This window comes from Watersipora subatra, chromosome 1 (assembly GCF_963576615.1).
Source record: "Watersipora subatra chromosome 1, tzWatSuba1.1, whole genome shotgun sequence".
Lineage (NCBI taxonomy): Eukaryota > Metazoa > Bryozoa > Gymnolaemata > Cheilostomatida > Watersiporidae > Watersipora > Watersipora subatra.
The window spans coordinates 4780812-4792997 of NC_088708.1; the positions used below are offsets into that span (position 1 = coordinate 4780812).

The 12186-nt window shown below is 38.5% G+C and overlaps 1 protein-coding gene across 4 annotated transcripts; it reads right to left on the reverse strand.

The window, feature by feature from the left end:
• On the reverse strand, positions 1–12186 carry LOC137405465 (collagen alpha-1(II) chain-like). Of its 4 annotated transcripts, XR_010979764.1 has the most exons (14): positions 11766–12186; positions 11349–11663; positions 10210–10245; positions 9187–9300; positions 8806–8868; positions 8045–8080; positions 7364–7399; positions 7001–7054; positions 4778–4849; positions 2187–2312; positions 1883–1936; positions 1702–1770; positions 756–849; positions 467–495 (listed from the first exon to the last, which is right to left on the reverse strand). XR_010979764.1 is itself a non-coding variant. In XM_068091739.1 (13 exons), exons 1-13 carry the CDS (start codon positions 12165–12167, stop codon positions 461–463), a joined length of 1437 nt encoding a protein of 478 aa, XP_067947840.1. In that variant the 5' UTR covers positions 12168–12186; the 3' UTR covers positions 1–460. The 4 variants fall into 4 exon arrangements, 3 of the variants coding, with proteins under 3 accessions (XP_067947840.1, XP_067947849.1, XP_067947858.1); XM_068091739.1 differs by lacking the exon at positions 1702–1770 and having other exon boundaries at positions 1–495; XM_068091757.1 differs by lacking the exon at positions 756–849 and having other exon boundaries at positions 404–495.

Genomic DNA, 12186 nt, shown 5'->3' on the forward strand with positions numbered 1-12186 from the left:
TGGACCAATATTGACTTTGATACTACTACGTTAAAAGTACATTTTAACCATATGAAAATATTTAACATAAATTAATATTGTAGTTTCTATTTTTATCCTTTAAGCACTAAGTTAAAGAAGAATGTTATGCTGAGGAACCTATATATAGAAAAATGATAGCTAAACTCCATAAAAACAACATCTTCTGTTATTTATAATAAATAAATTATAACATAAATAATGTTAAAAATAAAACTGCACCATTAAAATACTATCTGAAAGTAGATTTGTAACGACTAGTAAAAAACAAGATTTATGAGACGAGAGCTTATCAACTCTCTACATAGACAAGAACTGCTTAAGAGTGTCTCCTACTCAACTATCTAAAGTTCCTCTGGTCAGTATAGATACAAGAAGAAGTGGAAGGAACTGGAGGAATTGTGCACCCTTGGGGCCATCTGTACAGCGCTATGTACACTATCTACAACCATCTCTTGCCACCATCGTCATACCAGCCTATATAGCAGAAATATAATGAAATTAATAAAAGCCTTCTCCAACTGAAAGTAAGCCACAATCAGCACCCCTAGAAATCCTTATTGAATGAGAGACGACTAGCTATGAATGCTTTATGTAAATATGTAAACTCGCAGAATTATATTGAGTGATACATCTACAAGCCCTATGGTTAAATATGATACTACCTGCGTGAATTGGTACAACTGCTTTAGAGACAAAGTTGTAAACACCAAAATCACACTTTGGTTTTGGCATACCTTTGGAACCGGTATGGCGAATTGGTCTGCCACAGTTTGGCAACGGAAGACCATCTTGTCCAATTGGACAAGGGGCATCAAATCCAGGAATTCCCTATAAGGTAGGCACTCGCATGCAATGAACAAATATAGAACAGTAGGTTGTTAATGGGTTAGTTTGCTATATAACTGATCACATTATTGCAGGTACAGCTCCATAGACTACCTATAATGTATTTAGCAGATGCCACGTTAGGTGATATCTTGAAATCGTACAGTATTAGAGTTGTACACTTTTAGCCAAGAGGACAGATAACCCTTGCAGAACTATTTTGGACCAAGTTTATGGTTTTAGTTGCAAAAATATGTATAATTGTTCGCAAATTTTCTACCAAAGGTTTGTTAGGACCATGTTTGAACTATTCTACAAAATAAATAAACATCCAAGTCATGCTTATTTAAACTTATACCATGTTTATTTTTATCTTCTTCCTTTGGTTGAATCGAACAAGAATAACACTTGAATGCCCCATAAGAATATATTAAAGCCTCACCATACCAAACAAAAACATATTTCATAATTTTTTACAAGTTGTGATTGAGCATAAATCAGTTGTTCAATAGAATAATGTGAAGCTTAAGTACGCTGGTACAGCGAACTGTACTTACGGTTTTCGCAACAAAAATGGCCAAAAGATTAATCAGTGAGTTAAGTTTGTGCTGAAAAAAAGTTAGCCCAAAGTACTTTCTGATTTTTATGCTAGAGTAGTAACTATACTCACACGCGACTCTCTCTTATGGTCAAGCGTTTTAGAATAAATGGCTAAGGTCTTATGAATTCAGAAGCAAAGCTGGCATGCAAAACTCTAATGATTAGTAGCGCTATATTATAGTAGAAGCGGAGAAGCAATCAGTAACATGCCAGCAATTGATAATAATCGTATGCCTATGCATCACACTTCCTTACCTACACTCAGCACGCCGGCAGCCCATCAGGCCCGAGCGGGCATGGAAAGGCATCTAGCCCTGGGATTCCCTAGTTAATAAACAATGGAATAAACTTTACTTTGGCTAGCAGTTCACAGACGACTCTTTATTACTATTTATGTTATATTATTATTCTAAATAACTATGCATACTATTATTACCTCATCGCCCTTACTTCCTTTGAGCCCGTGCCGCCCTCTCTTGCCCCTCTCACCCTATATAAACAGAAAGAATATCAGTATCGATAAACAAGAATATTGTGGTCAGTCAGCAGACATGAAGCTGTAATTTTAGCTGTAATTCAAGGTCAAGTAAGTCAAGTAAGTTCATGAATGAATCTGAAATGCTGTTATTCATAAAATATACAGTACTTGAGAATCAGCAACTAGGTACTCTACTTTTAACAACATTCTATGAGTGTATTATCATGCTTATGTAATACAGAGCGCAGCTATGCTAACCTACCTGAGGTCCAGGTTGGCCATCGACACCCGGGGGTCCTGGCTCACCAGGCTCTCCATTGTCTCCTCGTTCACCCTTCATGCCAGGTATACCTCGTTCTCCGGAAGCACCAGCAACACCTGGGTGTCCCTTTAATGTTGTTTTGTAATTATATATAAAATACACAATACTTACTAACTTATCAAAATGGCAATGCCACAATTTCTATTTTAGTCCACTACTATACAAATGTTTGACTTTCCTAGCTCTCCAATGTTAAAGGTTGACTTGCAACAAAATTCACATTACAGTTATTTGATATCAAAAGATTCACCATGTCTTACTCTGCTGTGTTGTAGGTGCCAAGTATGTGGAAATGGGATTACAAGCTCTTAAAAGCTCAAAAACGAAAAGCCGCCATGGATTGAAATCAGTTTATTTCTTTGACGTAGTCATTACGTTTGGTTATTGTTTTGTCACATGATGTTCTCACGTGAATTAAAAGGCCAATAAAAAGCTCAATATAAAACTTATCGTAGCATTAGTTTATGACAAACACTTCAGGTTTTACCGAAGACCCCGTATCAAATATAGATGTTCGCTACTTTACAGTTTTGTTTTGGCTTGGTCTAATCGTCTAGTCGTAATTTGATCATGTGACCAATACTTCGCAAATAATTTTTGCAGCATTTTTGAGTATCACAGGTGACCAACAGGCTCGTCATGTTTTTTCAGACAATGACATGTACTCCTTCTAGCTCAGGTTAAAAAATTAAACAAATTTTTACGGTAAGTTATAAGATATCAGTGCTGAAAGTGACAGCATTACAATGACAATAAAACAGACGCGTAAGAACAATAGACATGGTTTTATTGAATGCGTGAAGTATATTTGTGAAAATATTTCGACGAATGAGGTTGCGTGAAAGTGTAAACATAAGCCATTTTGTACAACTACGTCCCATTTGAGCCGCTTTGGAAAGAGATTCTAATCTACGGCAGTCTCGCGATGGCAGCGATTAACTGTTCGTTTTTGAGCTTTTAAGAGCTTGTAATCACATTCCCACATATTTTGCACCTACAACACAACAGAGTAAGACATGGTGAATCTTTTAATACCAAATAACTGTAATGTGAATTTTGTTGCATGTCAACCTTTAATTTTGGAGCTGATGACTGGTAGTGAATTGTAGTGTAATACAAATACCAACATGCAATATATGATAAATGTATACATACATACTAACTGTGCTACCGGGCGTTGCCCGGGTAATAAAAATCAGCTTATAAACAGTGAGAAGTAATGAGAGTTGCTTGCCACTTGCTATTAGCCTGGCGCATTGCCTGGAAAGTTTGAGTAAGCTTACTAATGAGAGCTATTCGCCTCAGCTGCGTTATGCAATCACCCTGCGCAGTACGCAAAGCCGTTGGGTATTTGCTCCCATATAGGGACATATATCGGCTAGCTAGCAAATAAATCTCTGTAGCCTAATTGGTACGGCGTCGGACTGGTGAATGGGAGGGTTTGAGTTCAAATATTCTTCCGAACGGATTATTTATTTCAAGATTATAATAGCTAACCGCAAAGCAGACAGACACGTTTACTTTGAGAATTTATAAAAGATATATATATATATATATATACGTACATATATCATATAATCATATGCATATATAATCAAGTACACAATAAAAGTGTATACATATATACGTATATTGGTGTCATATGATTCCTACAAGTTTTACTCTAGCTATTACTTCTTATTCTCAATTTCAAAACAGATATTTGCTATCTTTCTGAGTCAACAACAAGTCTCAACTACATTCTAGGCTACAGTTAGTGCAGACAATTATGATCAAAGTAGGTTAGATGGTCTCCTAAAGAAGTAAATAGCTTGAAAGATAAATTTAACGAGACAATCAGCTTGTATGTCTCATTGAGTTTATCAAGTAGATATCATTTACTCATGACTATATTCTAGTTCTAGCGTCCTTTTACCAGATATACAGTTAGAAGATTTTTGAATGTTCAATAAGACTGTGCGCTGGTCTGATAATGCAAACTATTATTCACATTTTATAATTTTGATTTAGTCAAATGCTGAAATAGAGGTGAACAATCAACACTAAAATAGCTTTCTATATTCAAGACTAGAGGGATATGGTGCAAGAACTAAAAATATTAGAATAATATTGAACAACTAGCAGCAACGCTCAGCGTTGCCCAAGATTTTTTTCATATTCGACCAAATAGCCTAAATATGGGTGTTCAAGAGGCTGGTTCTCAGGAACCAGACAGTTTTGAAACATGAGCGTGAGAAGACAACTCCAGGTTTATGACGGTGCTAAACTAAAAAATGCCGACAGTTTACCTATTCCACGAAGGATGCTAGGAATGGGTATTGGAACAGATACTATATATCTTAGAGTATGCATTGGGTCCTAAAGAAACCTTAATTACAGTGAAATCCGAAACACTTTTTGCATTTAGCCTCTAAGACATAATTTCAAGGTGACCTAATTTCGCGACAATATGCTCTATCAATGCTCCATACAAGTGTTACTAGCCAGGGTAACAGTTATCCAGCACTAAGATATAACTTACTACAACTTACCATGTCACCTTGCTTGCCAGGCGGTCCGTTTTCACCCTTGGGCCCTTTCTCACCTGTTGCACCTTTAATACCCTGTTGTAGGATGCAAACATGATAATCTTATTGCAACTTGAATGGATTTACTCGCAGTAAAACACTCAAAACCCGTACAAAACTTTTGAGCTAGCAATAGGCCGACCATGATTTCTTCTTATTTTTGTAGCTTGTTAGTGGCTGTGGATTCTTTACATTACACCTATTGAGTTAGTTTAAAGGTTGACTTGCAGCAAAATTCACATTACAGTTATTTGATATGAAAAGAATCACCATGTCTTACTCTGTTGTGTTGTAGGTGCAAAATATATGGGAATGTGATTACAAGCTCTTAAAAGCTCAAAAACGAACAGTTAATCGCAGCCACACGAGACCGCCGTAGTTTGGATTTGCTATCCAAAACGGCTCAAATGGGACGTAGTTGTTACAGGATGGTTTCTGTTTACACTTTCATGCAACATCATTCGTCGAAATATTTTCACAAATATACTTCACGCATTCAATAAAACCATGTCTATTGTTCTTACGCGTCTGTTTTATCGTCATTGTAATGCTGTCACTTTTAGCACTGATATCTTATAACTTACCGTAAAAAATCGTTAAACTTTTTAACCTTACCTCGAAGGAGTACATATCATTGTCTGATAATCATGATGAGCCTGTTGGTCACCTGTGATAATCGAAAAGTGCTGCAAAAATTATTTGCGAAGTATTGGGTCACGTGATCAGATTACGACTTGACGATTGAATAATGCCGAAACAAAACTGTGAAGTAGCGAACATCTATATTTGATACGGGGTCTTCGGTAAAACCCGAAGTGTTTGTCATAAACTAATGCTACGATAAGTTTTATATTGAGCTTTTTATGGGCCTTTCAATTCACGTGAGAACATCACATGACAAGACAATAACCAAACTGTAATGACTACGTCAGATAAATAAACAGATTCCAATCTACGGCGGCTTTTCGTTTTTGAGCTTTTAAGAGCTTGTAATCACATTTCCCCATATTTGGCACTTACATCACTACAGAGTAAGACATGGTGAATCTTTTGATACCAAATAACTGTAATGTGAATTTTGTTGCAAGTCAACCTTTAAGAACCAAGGCACATTTATGATCAACTTTCTTTCTTCACAACCAGCAACCATCTTTATGACAGATAACCTGTAGGCCACAGCACATCACCAGCAACCATCTGTATGGCAGATAACCTGTAGGCCACAGCACACCACCAACAACCATCTGTATGACAGATAACCTGTAGGCCACAGCACACCACCAACAACCATCTGTATAACAGATAACCTGTAGGCCACAGCACACCACCAACAACCATCTGTATGACAGATAACCTGTAGGCCACAGCACATCACCAACAACCATCTGTATAACAGATAACCTGTAGGCCACAGCACACCACCAACAACCATTTGTATGACAGATAACCTGTAGGCCACAGCACACCACCAACAGACATTTGTATGACAGATAAACTGTAGGCCACAGCACACCACCAACAGACATTTGTATGACAGATAACCTGTAGGCCACAGCACACCACCAACAACCATTTGTATGACAGATAACCTGTAGGCCACAGCACACAACCAACAACCATTTGTATGACAGATAACCTGTAGGCCACAGCACACCACCAACAGACATTTGTATGACAGATAAACTGTAGGTTACGGCGCACCACCAACAACCATCTGTATAACAGATAACCTGTAGGCCACAGCACACCGCCAGCAACCATCTTTATGACAGATAACCTGTAGGCCACAACACACCACCAGCAACCATCTGTACGACAGATAACCTGTAGGCCACAGCACACTGCCAGCAACCATCGGTACGACAGATAACCTGTAGGCCACGGCACACCACCAACATTTACATTTCCGTCAGCGAGCAACTCATCTCATTGTTTATTCTATCACTCCTTTTCCTTTTCATGGAATATTTTATCATTGTATTATTTAAGCACATTTTGGGCTTCACCACACTTTACACGCTAATCTAACAATACAGCATAGCTCTTAGACAAAAGCACTGTACTAAGTTACTGATGCTGAGAGAACAGGCTAGAACTTCTGCCATTGGTAAATTAACTGTGTAAGCTAATTATAGCTTAACCGCTACCAGATTTATATCTAACCAGAGCATGATAATAATAACTCACATCGATACCATTCAATCCTCTGATTCCAGGCTCACCACGATCGCCTTTGGGTCCCTAGAATCAAAGAAAATGAGTTGTCTTATTTACTCCAGGTGGTTACCTGAGGCAACTAACAGGACAAGGACAGCTGAGCTTCTGGTTGAGGTTTATAAACTATCCTAACACGCTATGACTTCAACCTTTTGCAGCATTGTAAAGACTGTAGAGTTATACATATAATTACGAGGTTGTTTTGTCAAATTAACTATGATTGAAACAAATGTGAATTGCCATACATATTTTATTTAAGGAGTTGCAAAATTATAAGAAAAATTGTTTTTCACAGCAAGCTTCAATGAAATTGCAATAAGAGGCAGCACTTACCGGAGGTCCTGCAAGTCCCTGAGCACCTTTCTTTCCCTAAAATAAAGAAGTTTAAATCTCTAAAATCAATAGACATCGCTCATACACACAGGCATGCTCTGCACTTTGATCTTTATGTCTATTTAAACCTCTATTTCTATGTGACCGTGACTGGAGGCATAGAAGAGAAGCTTGTTCCAGTCTGTATTCAACTGCCGATTATGTTCCAAGAGATTTACTCTTATAAGCTGATAGGCACATGATTAGATTACATCAGCAACTAATACCTCGGTATTAATATTCATATGGCAATATCTGTAATGGAGAAACCAAAAACTAAGCAACGAATTTGTTTGTTAATAACAAGTTAGAGGGTGTTGGAGTAGATACATGTTGGAGTCTGTTCTCAGTTGCCGAGGTTGAGCCAAGATCCATTTCATGATAGAGTTGGAAGCGAATGGGAGGGGAAGATGCATGCAATATCAGGTAATAATGGCGTATGTATAGACCATGTGGGTAGTTGATTCCTACATACTCTACTATTGCGGTTGTTTGCAATCTCTGAATGAAAACCGCTAAATTTGTGACAAATTTGAAAAAAAACAGCTTTCTCAAATGACAATCGAAAATTTAAAAAAATAATCATGCTAATTTTACGCGTGAAGAGCGGGGTTTTAAGAAGAAAGCAAGCCCAGCACTTACATCGAAACCCTGTAGACCTTGTCTGCCCTTTGGACCCTAAAATATCAGCAAAACTTGACAAAACTCTTGGTTATACCTTTTCTGGTACTATGAGTTTTGAGAGATTTGTAAACCAAAAACCTGAAATAGTAACTATGGTGCTTACAAATAGTACATAAACATTATAATACATATCAGGTTAAATAAACAAAAAACCTGCTTGTTTTTAATTTTAGGTGAGTAAAGCAAACAAAAGGTGAGTAAGTGTACACAATTAACTCTGCTTCATTATTGTCTCCCTCGCCCATGGCCTGTTTCACAAAATACTGTTTCCGATTCCGATGGCCTACATAAAGTTTGAAGAAACTTCTATTGCAGATTTGCTAAACAGCTTTGTATGGTTTCTACATGAGTCGTTCAGCGTGCACTGTCATTACTAACCGTAGTTGTCAAGTAGCTCACGACTTTCAATTCAATGAACCTTCCGTGATAAAGTCTACATTGTGCAATATGTTTTGAATAAGGTTTGATATATTTATAAGATATTGACATAGGCGCACCGAGTGCCACGCTGCATCCTAGATGAAAGTTGTCGTTTACGTCCAAATGTACTGTTTCTATGGTTTCCAGTAATCAACAAGCTTACTTATTTACTAATCTTGAAGCTAAAAACCGATTTTATTACAATTTGGAACCATTTATTACAATTTATTTCTTACAATAACCATCGGTCACTTCCGCAGTCAAACATAAAGCAGTACGATAAATGTTTGACCACTTACAAAGTCTCCTTTTGACCCTTTGGCTCCAGCTGGTCCCAACACTCCCTGCTCCCCCTTTTGACCCTACAGACATGACTAATTATCAGACAAAAGTCACCTAGTTGAAAGGTGTCTCAGTCAACAATTATTAGTCGAGAAGTACCTTAGTCTATGATAACTACGTAGCTAAGATATTTCTTAGCCTTAGATCGATAGCTAAGGGGCTTCTCACTCTCTGATCATTAGCAAGGAGGTTCATCAGTCTATAATAATCTATAAGAGAAGGTTTCTCAGTCTATAATATTCTAATTAAATTCATAGACATTTACATGTATATACTGTACTTCAATCAGTTAGCAGCACCATATACCTAGTGCTGCATTTATTTTTAGCTGAACTCACAGGTTTTCCAATAAGGCCTGTGGGGCCTGTTAGTCCCATGCTGCCTTCCCGGCCAGGAGGACCCAAGTCGCCCTTATCGCCTTTGGCACCAGGCGACCCCGGTGGGCCGGCAAGCTGCAATATTGGGTACAAACATAAATATTGCCAGAACAGTATAGAAATTTACAAATAGTGCAAAAGTACATGCTTGACTTGATATTTCCAGCTAGCAAAGATTTAGACTCCTTTAAACTCCTTTAGACTCCTTTTAGAGTCTCTTTAGAGTCCCTTTAGACATCCCTGATAAAATGTTATATCCCTGTTATACTATATGCACTATTATATAACTGTCTGTAGTATCTACTATATAACTGTCTGTAGTATCTACTATATAACTGTCTGTAGTACCTACTATATAACTGTCTGTCATACCTACTATATAACTGTCTATCATACCTACTATATAACTGTCTATCATACCTACTATATAACTGTCTATCATACCTACTATATAACTGTCTATCACACAAACTTACAACTACTAGAGCACTACCTTGGATCACCACGCTACTGCCACTACACGCATTATAATATTAAAGTATCATGCAACGTCTATGCTATTCGCCTTTAGAGAATGTTCATCTTATGACCTAGCATGAGACAATATTATCATGCGATAGCTTGTAAACCACGATTAACCAAATAACGTAAAAGAAAATTGATAGGTACTAAGATGCATAACCACTGTTTTGTTCCCCACAAATAGCTAGAAAGAAGCAGAAATGCAAGAAGTGGAATAGAGAAAGCATGGTTGCATGCAGAGAAAAGTGGTCAGGCTATAAAGCGAGAAGAACTAAGAAATAGGAACAGCAAGCAGGGGTTCTCAGCAAATATTCTCAAGCTTTTATAATCGGTTAAAAATGAAAGTTATCAATGACGATTCCCAGCTGGTTAGTTTCATAAAATGCAAACAAAATATAAAAATATAGTCTTCAATGGAAAACTTAGTTAGAGTTAAAGGGTCGGAGCGAGTTATCACTCTACCTGCTTGCCTCTGCGACCCTGTCTTCCTTCCTCACCCTAAAATTTTTAGAAAGCCAATTTTGTGTTAGAAGATGGGCACTGACCCTGATGCAGTGGTTCAAAAGATAACAGAAAATAAGACATACCGACCAGCCCAACAACCCCAACCCTATTTATATAGGGTTGGGGTGATCCGTTCTCTCATAATCATTCATAGTAAGGAATCTCTGGTACTTTTGTATAATTGCATCATGTATTTAAATTGAAAATCTTAATATAAAACTTGCTATAATTGTTTAACATATTATTACAGATAAAAACAAAAACACACAGATGTAAACTAAAATTGTTTGTTTACGCTACAACTTCCATCTCGAATGCAGGGGTACGAGGTAATTGTTAGTGTGAGAAGCATATCCCTTTTAGATTAAAGCTAACTTTTTCGTTTTCATACACAGCTCTGTATTTTTACATTGAGCTCTTTCTCTTTAAGTTAGCTGCATAAACCAGAACTATTATTACACATATGAAGCTGGCTACGCGCTCAAGCTACACAGCTGTTCATCAGAAGGAGGGCTGGGAAGACCTATGCTCTCACGGTCAGCGGCTTCCTGTCCTGACTAGCGAGAAAGCAGCCTTTCAGGGGTACAAACGAGCCTTTGTATTCAGCAAAATCTCACGACTGATCGACTTTTTGCCAACACCTCTGATGACCCATATTCGCAGCGTTTAGTCAGCAACAATATTTTCTACAGCGTTAATGTTATTATGACGAAAGTAATTATAATAAAAAGCAGAACCTTTAAATTCTCACAAACCGGTAATTTAGATTATTGATGACATTTAGAGCATATATACGCGTATTTCTAACTGTAGAAATGTACTCCGTTAGTCTTTCAACAGTCTGCTAGACAGTTTTCTTGCAATAATCAACAATCAATGAACTTATAGACTGGCCCAAGTGTCCAACTAGCTGGAGAGGCGGTGACCTTGACTGCAGCTGACTGCGCGTCTGAATGCACAGCTAACCACATGCCTGATACAGGCTTTGGCTAATGTTCGGCACGCAGAAATATTTTGAACCCACAAAAAATAGGCAGATAAAATGCAAAGCTCATCCATTGAACACCACTGACGGGAAGTAACATGCGAGTGAATACCTTTTGGCCTGCGGGTCCACTGTCCCCCGTATTGCCCTTCAAACCCCTAAAACCAGTGTCTCCCTTCTTTCCATCAACACCGCGCTCGCCTTTAGCACCAGTAACACCATCTTGTCCGTTTGGACCAGGCTCTCCTTTTTCTCCTTGAGCACCATCATCACCTTTAGCACCGGTATCACCTTTAACCCCTGGTTCACCTTTTAGACCAGCTATACCTTGAGCACCTATTTTGCCTGGAGGACCAGGTGCACCAGGAGGCCCGGGTGGCCCAACAATGACTTCTCCGGATTTTCCTTCAACCTCGAGAACAGCACCCTGCAAGGATCCACTGCATATCAATGAATGGGTTAGCCCACAGCTTTAAAAAAATGCTGGGATGGCAGTTGTTGAGGAACAGAACTACTCTAGTAGTTTTACCTGATTTCCTTTTTGTCCCTTTTCTCCACGGTCTCCTGGTACTCCTGTATCACCCTTTGCACCCTGACTTCCTTTTTCTCCTTTTATACCTGAACTTCCTTTAACTCCCTTAGACCCTGCCGGTCCTGCTACTCCTTGCCTTCCCACAAACCCCTGCTCTCCCTTTGGGCCCCTGAGGCCAGGTGTACCGTCTCTGCCAGGAGCTCCTTTATCGCCATCTTGGCCAGGTGTACCTGGACTACCTGGTATTCCATTGAGTCCTTGTCTTCCTTTAGGACCAACCTCACCAGGGAAACCAACTAACCCACGTGGACCTATTGGCCCTATAGAACCTAAATGGCCCTTTGATCCTTTATTTCCAGGCCTTCCAGATTCCCCTTTTTGACCTTTTATCAAATTCATGTTAGGTGTCAAACCTGGT